The following is a 15,710-nucleotide window of genomic DNA, read 5'->3' as shown; positions in this document are numbered from 1 at the left end:
GTCTATTCTCGTACCAATCCATGTTCTGCAACAATGCTGTAGTGTCTAATTATTTTTGAAAAAAAAAATTGCTACCTGAAAAATATTGCATATATCTCTCGATAAATGATACACTTTCTCTTTTAAAGAACCATCAGGAATACAGCTCAACAATTTATTGCGGACATACCAAAGGCTGGGGAAGTGAACTGTTACCATTGTCAGTTAGTATCTCGATGGCTTAGTGAGAAGATAAAATATATGGAAATGATTTTACAGTACTTAATACCAAAACTTGAGTTCAGCTGCTTAAAGGAATCTCTGTCTAGATACAGTCTTTGCTAACTCTTTTCCTCCTGGATCTTATTTTGTTGCACTTTTTCTCCTGTTCCACATTAAAGGTATGTTGCTGTCTGTAATTGCATGGGGGGGGTACTCCAGTTCAGAGTACTTCTGAACATGAGATTAGAACAGAATCCATCCATTATCTGCTTTTTGTTTTGGTTAAATGGCTTCACTTAAAATGAAAGAAAATCACTTCTTAAACTACACTAAAGAATTCTGGAAAAAAAAAATATATATATTCTAATTGGGACCTATCATCCCTGTATGCTAGACTGCCTTTTTAACAAACAAACAAAAACAAAACAAAAAAAACACCAAACAATTGGAAGTTTCACTAGACTATTTAATGAAGTTGGTAACCTTTGGTCAAAATATGAAGCAAGTTTCATCTCATCCACTTCCCATTGCATCTGTCATCTGTTTGACAATTAAGAGGCAATATTTTAAATACGTGAAGCTTAGTTGCACTGACCACCTTGTAGCATGTTCTACATGCTAGAGAATAGTTTGCCATCTGAACTTTCATTTCTCTTCTGACTCATTATTAAGAAATATATTCTTCACTTCATATTTATTAAGCTGTTAAGTCTTAGTTTTATTTTTAATTTAGACATACATCCTTAGTGACATATTTAAGTGTTTCATAGTAAAGTATGGTAATGTTAAGTAAGTTGTTTTTTTTTTTTCTTTTCTCTCTGTGAATTGTTTGACTGTGATTAACGATATCTCTTTAGATTTCTTCTCTCTAGGTGGTAATTTATCACAGAGGTACAGGCCAGTTCCACAGTCAGAGGAGGGACGGGCTTTGTCTTTTATTGGAGTGTAAACGAAGTTTCAATATATTTGTTTTTTTTGTTTTCTTGCTTTAGCTATCTTAATCTTCTTTCAACAGACACCTTTTATTTAAGCAGAACGTAAATTCATCTGTTTAAATGCTCTAGAGCATCTGATTTTAAATAGAGGAAGCAGTGGAGACAAAGATACGGGCATCTGAATGTAATTTGTGGCTGAAGTTCTGCAATATTTCAGTAATTATTGTATCATCTCTATCTTTGTAATGTTTAATCCCAGCCTTGCAGCCCCTGAGCAAAAGATACTAAACCATCATGCCTGGTCTGGATTAATCCTGGTCTCAATTAATGCTTCTCTGCTTAAAGCTATAAAAAAAAAAAAAAAAAAAAAAAGAGGGCTTTGGGTCCACTTACGGGTGGTAACAGGCCCAGGTTTGAAAACCCCGTGTCTCCATCCAGCGTGCAGATGTACTGCAGAATGCTTTCTCCCTTAATTCCTCTGGCTTCTTAAACAACGTTCTTGAATCCTATTGCTCTGGCTTTCATTTTTGTACTGTTACATTCTTTTATGTAGTGTGGTAACTAACTCTCATCTCCAAAAATGGCCTTGTTAGTCCTTGGGGGGGGGTGCTAGGAAAAATTCCTCATAGTTTGTATTCAGTACTCCTGGTCATGCATCCCAGAATACAATTTTCCCTTGCCTTCTCTTTCTGATCTGTATTCTGTTGCACAGCCTGCTGCTCAGTCTGTACACTTGTTCTTTTAACACGATACCTAAATGACTATATATTTATAAAATTTAAAAGGCCAATTCACTGCCATCTTCTCATACTGTTCTGAATTTTCCCTTCTTCCATAAGCTTTACCATCCTCGCGTTCTGAGCCAGACCCCTTACTGCGTGTCATTTTACTGGTTTGCTGGTAGGAGGAGGGAAAAAATGATCCCTGTTACTAATCCCTGTAGCATTCATCTACCTTCAGCTTCTCACGAGAACACTGGGAACCAGATTCTGGGTTAGTGTCAGAGCTTCAGTGACGTCCTTGAGGAGCTGCTGTGTGTCTTCAAGTACCCGAGTCATCTCTGCTCCCTCGCAGTCCCTACCTGCTCTGTTGTCTCTCCTGCAGGCAGTGCTCTCATCAAAATTCTTTCCAGAGTCCCAAGCATAAGCTCAGCCAGCCTCGTTACATCTTAAAAGAAACAGTGGCTTTGTTGCCCTCTCTGCTTCTCGTGCTTCCTCGTCTTGGCTAAACCAGCAACTGTGAAGTAATTTACAGGTTCTTGCTGTGTTTGTTCTCTTCTACCCTTTGGCTGCAAACCAGCGTGGCTGCTCTGGTCAGCAGTCCGCTTGGATTCCTGCTAAATGCGATTACTTTCTCTGGCCTTCAGCAGAGTCCCGTTCTTCAAAAAAAATAAAGCTACTGGATGATAGCGCTCATCACTTTTACTGTATTGAAAATTTCACATTGGAGTTTTGCTGTGTATTGTACTCTTGATTTCTTTGCTGTTCCTTATCTCGTGGTGTTTGACCCTTTTAAATACCCCTTTTTTTTTTTATTCTTTACTGGCTTCCTCCACGACGTGTTACTCTTCTTCCTCCTCCCCCTCCAAACTCCATCCCTGTACCACAATCTATTCCCCTCCTTCAGTCTTCTTGGAATCAATTTAGACAAGCAACCTGCAGATGTAGATGGTATCCATCAGTTTTCTTTCCCATGTCTTTTTAGATAAAGGCTGTAATACAACGTGTGTGATTTAAATACAAATACTTTCCTTTTGGCTCTAATATTTAGATTGCTAGTTAACCTCAGACAAATATATTGTGATGAAATGCTGCTCTCAGTTTGGAGGCTGCTTTCATCACAGGTCAACAAAACTTCGTTTATACTGCCAGTCTCTTGTGTGTGGGAAATGCTAAGTTTTTTCCTTTTTATTTTTATTTTAGTGATGTCTTTTGCTCTTGTTGCTGACAGCAGAATTTGACCTGCTGGAATCTATTTTGGCCTGTATCTTTGTGTATTTTTTTATATATAAACTTTCTCTACAATAGGCCTCTTTGGGCTTACCCAACCCAGTTGGATAAGCTTAGAGAGACACTAACTGTTATAGATACTGTATTTCTGTTTAACGCTTTAGAGCAATATATGGCTGCTGTCAGCACTAGCTGCAAAGCAAAATGCAAACCAAGGGGGAAATCTTGGGTTTCAGAAAAGCAGAAATGCATCCATGTTCCATATGCTTTTGATGCCGCACCTTGTTTTTCTTTCTAATTTTTATTGCTCTACCCTTAGCTAATCTAAAGAATGGCACAATTTATGTACTTGCATGTGTTCTTACCTTTCCTGGGATTTGGTTGTTACACCAGCAGCGAGTGGTTGATGGCATGAACCGGCCGCCGTGTTCTGTGGAATTAACCACTATTTTGCCACTCTCTCGGCAGTATCAGCAGCTACAACCTAAGTGCAGTGGTTCTCAGAGTGTGACCTCCAAAAGCGATCTGGTCCTGGGGCTTTGCCTCTTTTCCACCATCTTCTACAGGTGCCAGACGCTCCCCCGCAACCTTTTTAAAAGCTGCTGGATTCAGCTGAGCTGCCACCATCGAGGGCTGCAGTCATATAAGAGGTGTGAGCCTCTCTTGGGGATCTGGAGGAGTTAGTACAAATGGCTTGGGCAAAAGAGGGACTGAAGGTGTTGCATACATTTTTTGTTTCAGTAGAAAACCAACAGGAAATACAAGAAATAAAATAGATTCAGGGACGTGACAACAAGCATCGCATTCTGTCTAAGCAACACTTTAGCTGGCAGGGCTTGCCGTGTGTAGGGGAGTAACGTCTGTTATGTGCTTTTTCTAAGGTGTGGAAACTTGAGAACCTCTGATCTAGGTTGTTAGCTTCTGAAGCTTCTCATTCATCCATGGAGTGGTAAAATTTTTCATGCTTTAACAGCTACATTTCAAAGACAACTTTCTTATTTTCCACGGAAAATATTCCCTAATTGGAAGACGGGATAAGGGATGGGAGGAAGTTGCTTTGCAGCTTTGGGGAGCAGGGACATAATAGTTTTTCCTTGGGAACCTAGGCTGAATCAAAGATAGGAGCAGCAACGTTGCCTGACTTTAATCTGCTGTCCCACAAGTATTTTGTTTTTAATCCTGTGGCACAGTTATATTCATAACTATATTAGCACTTTTTTTCCATTTCCTGGTAGGTGGGTTAGGAATAAAACGAAATTAAAAGATAGCTAACAAGCTCCGTTTGTAAGTTGCATGTGTGAAACCAAGATGAGGCATTAATTGCCTAATTACAGGAAGTATCCATTGCAATTTTCTCAGATTGACTTTTTTTGAGAATTTAACACAAGTCTCGGTTATCTGAAACCCCTGCTTGAACCCTTGGTCCGCCCCTAATACTGTTCATCATCCTGTTTTGTGTCACAACACCCTGCTACCTTGATTCACTCTTCGTCGTTGGCTAGGTTTTGGATTTATTACTTTCGAGGACGAACAATCAGTGGACCAGGCTGTCAACATGCATTTTCACGACATCATGGGCAAAAAAGTGTGTAGTTGTAGTTTTATTTTACCTTAAGAAAGAACCAAGTCTTGGGCAACTAGCAGTTTCACTGGTGAAGAAAACCTAGTAGTTGGTTCAGTTAGGCGGGAGAGCATGTCAGTCCAAATTCAAGGCTTTATCCATGAAGGTGGGGAAAGTCTTCTGAGTTTGCTTCAGCGGGGGAAGGCAGTTAGCTTGGGCTTAGCCTGCAGGGAGGCACAGATCTTGAAAGCCTGAGAACTTAGGCTGTGGGCTGTCTTGTTTTGGGTAAGGCCTTGTGCTTACAGACCTGGGGGGTTGCTCTGGCTGAGCACAGCTCACAGGGGAATGAATTGAGGATGGCTGCCTTTGTTTTGAGCACTGCTTAGGTGCAAGGATAGAAGTTAGTTGTTTCCAGCTGTTGGAAAATCAGAATCCCAATGAAATCTGAGTTGTTCAAGGCTTGGTTTAAGATACCACTCCTTCAGATGTGTATTTGATACTCAAATTTTGAGGTGGCGTGAGACAACCTACTTTATGTAATCTTAAACTTAAAAAGAAAAAGGAAAAAAACATCATGAAGGATTGGTTTTTTAAAAAGTTGGGTCACTTACTGTGAAACTTTGATACAAACCCACGTACTCTATATAGTATTTAACCACAATGCAGTTAAGTGACCTCTGGTTGTTTCATCTTCATACTGTGTTGTCAGCAAATGGATGTTTGATAGGGAGGAATTTTTTTTAGGCTTGCTTTGATGTTACACAGCAAGGAACCTGCTTGTACCTGTGGAAAAAAACTAAGAGCAAAGTAAATGTTGCAGGACACCCAAGTTTTATACAGAGGAAATAATAACTTCTTAAAGAAAAACTAACCACAGGAAATTCTAGTACATGTAAAGTCCCTGTAGCTTTGCAGTTTATCCACAGTTTTTAAAGTAAACTGCTAACCTTAGTGAATAGATATGAGGGGAACACAAGAACACTGTCACTTTTCCTTGAATTATTGCATTGTATAATTTTACATTGTCTTCTGAAGTCTCTCTGTGTGCTGATATTTCATAAGGATATATTTAGCCAGCAGGGGATATATTCTTGCACATCAGTGGAATTCTGGTTAATCGTGTAGTGTATAATGCTTTTATTCCTATGAACTTGTTTTGGGGTTCCTAATAATGGAAAGGAAGCAAATGAAGAAATGTGCTTGTGTAATCAAGACCACTAGTGTCTGTTCTTGATTACTAGTATTTTCCTCTTGTGAGCAGTGGAGCACTCTCACTTGCGCGCAGAGGCACTGACAGCAGTAAATGTACATTGGTACGTGTGTGAATCATCTATATCCTACATGCATCCTCTGATCTTCCCTTGGAATTGCCTTAAACCTACATGAACCACTGAAATGAGAGGTCATATCACAAAGCAGCACGCTAGATATAAATAGGAACAAAGGAGAGTACATCTGCTGTAACGGTTCTGGGAGAGTGTGGAGAACCCTGGGTGAGCCTTCGAAATGTCACCCCTTACGCTGCCGGGTCTCAGAATACATCAGGGCTAATTCAGAGTTCTCCATTGTTTCCCAAATAATCTCAGTACCAAAATGAAATAAATCTTATTTTTGCTCCCCGTGCCGCCCCCCCTTTTTTTTTTTTCCTCTCAATGACATAAAAAGCAGAACTGGGCAGTGTTTTTTCAGCTAGGAGCAATGGAGATGCCTCATTTCTTGGTGTAAACTGGGCTTTGGGCAGGTGTAGAATTTTAACCTCGGCACTAAGAAGATTGCACAGGGGTTTTTCAGTCCTCAGTTTGGCAGTTCACCGCTTCCAAATGTGCACTGAAAAATTAATGGAATTCTTCCGCATAGATTAATGAATTCCAGATACTCCGCTCTCTTCATTGACTAATAATGCCTATGTAAAAAATGGTATCTCTTTTCTTTTTGGGAATTAAAAAGGTATTGCTGAAATGAATCCATATGTTGTTGAAAGGAAAAAAAAAAATTAAAATTGCAAGAAGGACTCTGCTTTTGTAAGCAATAACTGAATTCCCTCGAGGCAAATGTGTTAAGACTCATTAATTTGAGCCCTTTGAAAAATTCCCTTGGTTCCTCTGGAAGGGCCTTCAGCTGACAGAGATTTGGTTACTGTCATGTCTCATGTCCTTGGGGCATCTGCAGTGGGGTGGGGGCGGGGGGCTTTGTCCTTGCCTTGTGCCTGTTTCCTGTTTGTTCTCTGACATGAATGGTTTTTAAGACATGGCAGGAAGAATTCTGAATACTTTATTTTCCATACTACTCAGGCCCATTGATGATTGAGATTTATTTTCTTTGTACTCTGGCACCCATTAAAATTAATCATAAAATAAAAAAAAAAAGACTTTAATTCAGCATGCATGAGTGCTGAGAGTGTTTCATTAAATCAGAAACTGGATTTTTTTTTGAGAGAGAGGTTTATATTGAGTGTGCAGCTTATTTTAAGTAGGTCAAATGCACTTATTCGATGGCTTGGAACACTAGGACACTTTATCTTTGAATAAAATAAGTTAAGCACTGTGGCTTACTAATTTTAAAAACAGGAGGGCTTTTGTGACTGACTTAACACAGTATGAAGATTTGCTTCTTATTGACTCAACTGTCCATTTTTATTACTTGCATGTTTGTTTACTTTTTTGTTAGATGTAATGTAAGATTCTCTTATCACATCCATTCCCTCTGACATTGTTTGAGTTAATTGAGATTCTTTAAGCGTTAGCCTGGGGAAGGTAAGTCTTTATCTTCCATTAGACATTTAAATAAAATCTAAGTTTAAAAACAAACAAACAAAAAAACCAAACAAACAAATGTGTGTTTCTCAGGTATGAGCAGAGCTGAAATTGTAGTTAGACGGGGTGGGTTTAAACTGTAACTTTCAAATGAACCCCAAACATGTTTGAATGGTTAAAGCATTAGTACCCTTTTTCAGAGCGTACTCTTTACTCAAAGTTTTCTTCTTACCGAAAATGTCACCTTTAACTCCTGCCTTAAATGTTAAATTAGTATATAAATAATTTAAGATTATGCTTTTTTGAAAGTGAAGAGCCGTTGTAAGAGGGTACTGCTGTTTTAAGATTAAAGCCAATGAATACTGTACTATGATGAAACATAAGTGATTTGTAGGATGTGTTTTACTCAAAATACCTCAACAGTAGGACTTGTAATGTCCTACCATCATATATATTGTACCTGAGAAACATTTTAAATTACTGGCCTTAAGTTTAATAATTAAGTATTTAGACATAAGTCATAAGATGCTAAGTGTAGTCTTAAGTGTAATTAAGGGTGTGTGTGAAGGGAAGGGGGGTTTTTTAACCTGCACCATCTCTCCTAAATTGTGACTCTGTTTGTTTAGGTGGAGGTGAAACGCGCAGAACCTCGCGATAGCAAAAGCCAAACTCCAGGGCCGCCCAGTGCCAGTCAGTGGGGAAGCAGGATCATGCCAAGCGCTGCCAATGGCTGGGCAGGTCAGCCCCCTCCGACCTGGCAGCAAGGATACGGCCCTCAAGGTACTGCTTTAGTCGCCTCGGACTCGCTGGCGCAAAATGACCATGAGGTCATTTGGTTGCACTGGCAGGTGACGGTGTTCCCGGGTTTATTGGTGCTCTGGCTCCGCCGGGGTGCCAGTAGCAGAGCTGAAATTCCACACACTGGTCCTCGCCGGGTCTGCTGAGGTTGTTCCTTCGCTGCTTTTCCCAAAAGACTTTGTCTTGTAGGGCAGAAGTCGGTGGGTTGAGCCCAGTCTAGCACGTGGCCCAGGCAGCTTCGCCTCCTCCGTTGGGTTCTGCCCTTCCCCAGGTCACGGCACCGAGGGGTTGGGTAACACGAAGGTGTTGAGAAAGCTCCAGCTGTGGGCTCGTGGCCTGCGGGAGACCCTAATGCAAAATTTTGTTGAAATATGGGTTTTCAAGGGTGAGTCAGTTTCAAAGGAAGTTATAAGTAAAATTTGAAAGGGATGAGAGAAAAACAGATGGTCTTGTCTTTGGATTTTATTGCTTAATGTAGCCGGGAAAAATAACAAGCAGCTATGGGGCTAGCAGTGGTGCAGGGGAGCACTTACTGCATATAATTTTCTTGATTTAGCTTGAACCCTTCAGGGCTGAAAGGAGCAGCCGTGTGTTTTGGGTTTGATGGCTGAAACCCCCACAAGATTTTGAAGACAGGATAAATATGCTGAGTTCATCCAAAGACAGTTTTGATAACTTCAGGAGAAATACGGTGGTATAATTGAGTTGCGTTTGACAGAACAGAACTTGCTTGCTCTGATAGATGAGAAATTTTCACCTGGGGGGCTAAAGGGAGTGTCACTGCTTCATCTATTTCTACAATAGATGATACCTCAGTGGAGGGATTGCTTGTTTCCCCATGGTGCTTATTAACTTGAAAGCTGCAGCTGAGGCTTTGACATTCTGCACAGATGTGCTAATCTGCAACTGCGCAAATTGAGAAACTGGATTATTTTCAGTGTGGTTATTTGTAGAGAGAAAGCTATCTGATGCACTGCAGAGATTAACGTCAAACATAAATGCATTTATCTTTCAATCTTAATGCTGCAACAAATGCAGAAGATGATGGGTTTTATGGTTCAAAAACTTCAAAAATAATTCAGATAAACCTGGTAGTATGTTCAAAATGCTTTGGATAATGTAGTCTGTGACTCTTAGTGGTTTTGTTCTTTATACCGGGGTAGTTTCCTGCTCTCAGTGTGCTCGCAGCCCTTGAAGGCTCCATCTGACTCAAGTTTGGGGACTGCTGTCTCTTCTTGCTGAGTGATTCAGAGTCTTTTCAGCATCGCATATTCAGAAATAGTCCAAGACTGTTCCTTGGACTGTAGATCTGTAAGGGACACTGGGAGGATAGCCAGAGCCCCGAGCAAGATCAGCTTTCTTTTAAGTCATTCCTGTTTCATGGTACGCAGCTTCAGTGCATCTATAAGTTGCTTTTTTGTTCTGTTTTAGGGATGTGGGTGCCAGCTGGACAGGCAATTGGTAAGTACGTTATATGGGACCAATTTTAAAGGAAAAATCCTACTGAACAAGGGTGCAGTTCCTTTAAGAATTCACAGTGATTTGTGGATTTCTGTAGTATTTAACCTACATTGAAAAGCTTGATTGAATTTATCCTGAAAGAATGAAGATAGTGTATTGTTAACAAATCAGTAGTGGGACCTGACACACATCCTGCTCTTGCCAACGATGCCAATTTGTTATCAAGGAATTACATACTGAGCTGCAGTTATTTACAGTGGGGGTACTCGGAGGACAAGTATTTCCCAAAGTAAGAATTCATAGAAAGCTGAGGCTGCAGCTGAAATCCTATCAAACAGCTTTACCCCATCTAGAGGATGCTGACTTAAGCAGCAACTTTTCGTTATTAAGCCGCTTTAGTTCGTGGTTTCTCTTTGTTTTCCAGGTGGATATGGACCACCTCCTCCAGGAAGAGGAGCTCCTCCACCACCACCACCATTTACCTCATACATAGTCTCTACACCTCCGGGAGGGTTTCCACCTCCACAAGGATTTCCACAGGGCTATGGCACCCCTCCACCATTTAGTAAGTCACCTACAGGAGTTTGAGTACAGTCCAATGCCAAGTGCAGTTTTCAGCTTTTGCTTACATTTCTCTGGACCTGGATTATTTTTTTTTTCCCCCCTACGTTTCATCCATCCTTAGATGTTTTGCCTAGATTGTGTATTCTGAGCTATAATTAACTATATTAAGTATTTTTGTAAGTGAGTTGGGTTACTTTTTCTTCAGGGGTGCAGTAATCGTGTATGTTCTCTAGTTTAAATCTGTGTTGCTGAACATATTTAGATTTTTGGTGTACCACTGTTACTACATCTGAGAGAAAAGTTAAGAGATTACTGCGTGATGACTGGGCTAGACACAGTCTGGGATCTTCAGAGAAGCTTAAAGAATTAAGATCGTAACTGGCATTGGAAATGTAAATAGGATTTTAGCACCTACACCCTCAGGCCACCTTTTGAAAAGTCTAAGTCATAAACCTGCTTTAAAAATAGCACCCAGTTATCTAAAATTACTTATTCCTCTGAGTGCCTGGAGTTTGGTCCCTGGTTCTACTTTATCACTTTCTCTTTGTTGGTGTCTGATGTGGCTGCAGCCTTTCTTTGGGGTGAGATTTCATGTTAGAAGGTATGTTTTGGGGGTCTTTTAGCCACAGTGGTTGCCAGAGTGTAGGAGTGAATGGCCAGCTGTAGGTAACAAACACTTTGGTTTTAGTAGACTTGGAAGTATTTTTAAAAGAATTGTATCGCCCTCTGAAGCCAAGCAGGAGGTCAGGGTGGTGCTTTCCCGTGTCTGTTCACATGTGCTGTGCTTTCCTCGTGTTGCAGGTTTTGGTTATGGTGCTCCGCCTCCTCCACCTGACCAGTTTGCCCCACCTGGAGTACCCCCTCCACCTGCCACTCCAGGGGCAACACCACTAGCTTTTCCTCCACCACCACCACCATCTCAGGCAACTCAGGACATGAGCAAACCCCCAACTGCTCAGCCAGAATTCCCTTATAGTCAGTTTGGTAAGTAACTGCATATAAAATAAACTCAGCTTGATATTTTTCCCTTTCCTGCTTTTCTTTTATACTTGAGTAGAAGGTCAGTGTTCAGAAACAGTTTGCTAACACTGAGGCACTTCTCTCCAGGATGGGAATGCTAGCCAGCAGCTCTCAAGTGATCCTTAAATCATGCAGTATTCTAGCCAGGGGGTATTTTCTTAATCAACTCTAAAACACTGTATGCTGTGAAATAGTCTTCAGAGACTTGGGCACTGCCAGGATAAGTTACTCATCTGCACTCTCTCTGAATCTGTAGTCAAAACTTTTTTTTTCCCAAGAGCTTCATGGAGCTTGAAGGCAACTTTTTGTGTAATGACTCTGATCAGGTTGGAGAATAGACTTTGAGAGTAGTAACAGCATAGAGAGGCAAGCAGTGTAAGAATCCAAGCCTTTTCCTCCTTCCTCCTATTCCTTTCCTGTCTCTCAAGTTATAGGTCTGTCTGAACTGTGTAAAGCTGAACTGTGCTCTGTAGATAACTCTTTCAGATAGCTGGTAGAAGACATTGATGCAACAAGTTTTAAGCCAGGCAGACAATACTACAAAATATTGTGCTCCTGAGTAAAATTTCTGCTCCTCCCTGTGGAAGCTGAGAGGGAGTTCTCATCTTGCTCTTCCACTCAGCCCTGGTTTTGAGCAGTGTTCTCCAAAGAGCTTTTTGTGGCATACTGCTTTTTTTTTTTTTTTTTTTTAAGTGACAGTAATTGTTCATTTTTTACCTCTGAAGTGAACTTTTTTCATGCAGTAGGCCCATGGGTTAAGACTGTTCCCCACTTGAACAAGTTCTCCATCTCCTGCCTGCTGCATTTGAAGTGCCTGCAGAAACTGTTAGGAGATGAACGCTTCATAAAGTTATTTACATAGATACTATTCGAAGTTCCAAAAATGTAAAACAGACTCTGAAGGAAGATCAGCCTTTCAGATGTGTTTATAAAGCAAACATATGTTTTCATGTTGATTTATTTTAAACATTTTTCAGTTTGTTATAAACACAGTTGCTTTTGTAGATGACTTTGCCCTTGTGACTCAAGAAGTTTTTCTTGTCTTGCCAGAACTTGTCTCTTTGCAGAGTCTTTTTGAAGGGGGTGGACCCTATTAAATAAAGTATAAATACTGTGCACAATCATTTCTACTCAGCGGGGAGCCAATATTTGGGATGTGTTGGAAGTTAAGGGAGAATCTGTTTTCCAGCATTGTGAAAAACTGGGGAGTGAAGATTCCAGTATTTGGTGTGTGTGGTACCACTTGCCGCTTGGATGTTCTAAGAAGCCTCTTTGCCAGTGTTCTTAGTCTCTTAAGAGTGCTGGGCAGGGAGGGAGGAGGGAGGAAGAGGTGTGTAGTACTGCATTTTGAGGAGGAAGGCCAGGAAGATGAGTTGTTTCATCCACGACTGCAGTTAGTCTCTCACCTCGAGTGCTTTTCTAGCCTGAACGCTGTTACTGGTGCTGACAGGGATAGAGGTATTGAATATGCTGCAGTACCACAGAGTCATCCACCTGTTCATAAAGCTGTGTGTAAAATCTTTTATGAAACTTTTTTAAAGAGCTTCAGCACTTCATGTGATCGCAATTTAGTTAGCATAAGCATTGCCGTACAATAGGCAGTCTAGCTGATCTGCATGTATTTACATAAATGCATAAAGCTTCTGGGCTCTGAAGAGGCACTGAGTTATCTAATCGTTGTGGCATTTTAAGATTTGTCCTGGCTTGACAGCATCTTAAATGCTGCTATGTTTGCGGCTGGGATGAATGTAAACACTAGTAAATTAAAATGCTAACAGGGGTGTGTCTCCCTCACCCTGAAAAATTATCTCTGTACAGGGCTCTCTTGGGGTTCGTCACCCTGGTCTCCTCATTTCTTACTAGGGCTGGGTTCCTATTCTCAAGACCCTTCAGGCTACGCGCCAATACTTTGTTTACACTCTTATGGTCAGGCTGAGCAGTGAGAAGCCGTAGGTAGGTGGTGCCTATTTACAACCAATGCTCTTGATATATCTGCAATTGGGAAATTAACTTGTGTTTCTTGCAGGGTCTCTTTTAAGAGGGCAGGGGGGGATCAATGCGGCTCAGGTGTTGACTTTTGTGAGCAAGGGCAGCGCAGCCCTTCCTGTTCCTTAGCTGGCTGAAGTGAAAACTCACCGCTAAGTGGGACTGAGGCTGCTGTTGGCTTCCCAAGCTGCTGCATTGGCGAGGCTTTGTCCTGTGGCATCAAACGGAGCTCAGGTTCTTCAGAAAGCAGGAGTGGAGCGGGGGGAACAGCCCCCCGGGGGAGGGGAGCCCCCATTTTGGGGGTGAAGGATGGGGGGTGGGCTGGAGCATGTTCCTCCGAGGCGCCGGTGCAGGCCGAGAGCTGCAGCAGGAGTTAACAAAGCCAGGGGAAGACAGTATCTACTTAAATGTCTGGCTGTTCAGGTTTATGCTGTAGGTTTCCTTCATGAGAACTGTGGTTTCCACCACTTAACACTGCGGTGTACAGTGAGAATAACTTGATTTTTTTTTTTTTCCCACTCCAAGCTTCACCCCCTGGCAAACAATCAAATCGTATTTTTAGTTGCCTGCTTATCTCTGGAAAAAAAAAAAAAAAAGACGACTGGATTAGCATTTTGAGCTAATAGAGGCCTGTGATAGATGTGTTTTAATGCTCATTAGTGGTAGCAAGTCCTGAGAGACAGGCAGAGCTTGAAATTGAAATACTGAAGACATGCTAAGAGACTTTGTTTTGGATTAAGAGAGTTAAACCTGCTTTAAGCCTGCATAGAGAAGCAGAACTGCAGAAATGTACTTAGTAATTAGGACTCTTAATTCCATCTTTCATAGCAGAGGCTTGCACTGATGCCACTGTTATGATTAAGAGTTGTATTTAATTATGGGAACTTTTATTAAATTTCTCAGTGTTCTCAATTTACATCTAGTTGTCTTTCATATTGGCAGCGAGAATTCCAGCAAGTCTTTCATCTTCACCCTGCCTTCCTACCCCCGAATTGTGCTTACTCTAAACCTCTGCTGAACCCGGGCTTAGGCAGGGCTGTGGTGCAGAGCGGTGGTCTCAGCCCCGCTGAGCAGGCAGAAGGGTTTAGTCCCTCAGACTGAGGAAGAACAACTTAACGGGTAACTCACAGCACGCGTTAGTGTAAACTTTAGTTGACAGTTCCTAATCAGGCTTAAAACTGACTGAACTTGGGTGCAGTTGGTGCAGGGGACTGGGGAGAAAGACATTAGAGTTGCTGACTGACTGCTGCTCCTCTGCAGCCGGGCTGGAGGCGTTAGCCGCTGTCTGCGGTAGCAACAGGGTGTCAGGTTCTGAAATCTTGTTTTTTGAACTCGGAACAAACACACTTGAGCCTGCCCGTGCAGTGAGTTTTCGGGGAAGGACTTTAGTTCTCTCTCGGGCACCTTTGGGCCAAGGGTTCCACGATAAAGTATATCATGGGCGCTGTAGTCGCAATCTTCTGGCTTCTGCTTTGCCAACTTTGCCCCCTCAAGCTTCAATTTACATTTTTTGAGCTGAGTATTCCTTGAAAAAGAGGCTGATTAGTTCATTTAAATATCTGGGCAGCAGTACTCTGTTTTTTGAAAGGGAGCTGAAGATTGTTTCCTCCGGTGTGTCTCTTCAGCGAAGGAAGTTTTTTGACTGTCCAGGGAAGGTGGTGAAGCTGGTTCAACAAAGCCAGAGTCTAAGAACTCTGCTCAGTCAAGCTGAGGTGCTGCAGTATAATAGCTGTGAGATTTCAGGAAAAACTTCTTTGCTACATCTTCTCTGCTGAACCTGACAATACTAGTTTTTAGCCCATCAAAAAACCCAACCCAAAACAAAGTAAAAATACTTGGAATGAGCTGACAGCAAACCTGCAAGCCACTTCAAGCTTCTGAACAGCCGTAACAGGATAGCTTGAACTTCCAGCCTGGGTAGGATTACCTCAAAAGCAAAACCTGCCATCTCTGCACACCGGTTCAGTTCTGCTTTTTGCCGGTTTCTTCTGTACAGAAGGTAAATCACTGCAGGAGCTGGAAGCAGCTGCTTCCCTTAAGGTGTAAGACTGAGGTGTTTGTTCCTGAGGCTGTGCATGGGGGGAGGGAGTTTGAATTTGCCTCTTGGTGCAGGTGGGGACAAGCTGGGAGCTGACTGCTGCCTTTTCCCCTTCTCCCCAGGGTATGGACAAGACTTGAGTGGTTTCGGACAAGGTTTCTCTGATCCCAGCCAGCAACCCCCTCCCTACGGAGGCCCCTCGGTGCAACCATCCAGTGGCCCACCGGCAGGAGGAAGTGGTTTTGGACGAGGACAGAACCATAACGTGCAAGGATTTCACCCCTACAGGCGCTAGCGTGGGCTGGCAATCAGGGAATTCTGTCCACAGGGATGTCTGGTACCAGCCGAACCCAGGAATCCCAGACTTCTGAACTTGTGACAATCACATACTTGATGGAAGAAAAACCTAACAACATTTTTTTTTTTTTTTTTTTTTTTTTTTTT

General features: G+C 41.9%; 1 protein-coding gene across 4 annotated transcripts in view; it reads left to right on the top strand.

The window, feature by feature from the left end:
* DAZAP1 (DAZ associated protein 1) overlaps window positions 1-15,691 on the top strand; it is a 20,252-nt gene extending 4,561 nt beyond the window's left edge. For 2 of the 4 annotated variants that reach the window (XM_026864883.1, XM_026864882.1), the window contains exons 6-11: window positions 4,588-4,670; window positions 8,026-8,179; window positions 9,629-9,658; window positions 10,083-10,223; window positions 11,024-11,206; window positions 15,389-15,691. In XM_026864883.1, coding sequence (XP_026720684.1) covers window positions 4,588-4,670; window positions 8,026-8,179; window positions 9,629-9,658; window positions 10,083-10,223; window positions 11,024-11,206; window positions 15,389-15,561 — 764 coding nt within the window. In that variant the 3' untranslated portion in view covers window positions 15,562-15,691. Of the gene's footprint in view, window positions 1-4,587; window positions 4,678-8,025; window positions 8,180-9,628; window positions 9,659-10,082; window positions 10,224-11,023; window positions 11,207-15,388 lie in introns of all 4 variants that reach the window. The other 2 variants (XM_026864884.1, XM_026864885.1) reach the window with 2 other exon arrangements.
* Window positions 15,692-15,710: the final 19 nt, after the last annotated feature.

The sequence above is a fragment of the Athene cunicularia genome (assembly GCF_003259725.1).
Source record: "Athene cunicularia isolate RWA chromosome 28 unlocalized genomic scaffold, athCun1 chr28_part1, whole genome shotgun sequence".
Classification (NCBI taxonomy): Eukaryota; Metazoa; Chordata; class Aves; order Strigiformes; family Strigidae; genus Athene; species Athene cunicularia.
Note: the sequence above shows the minus strand (reverse complement) of the source record. Positions and strands in the feature narration are given on the sequence as shown.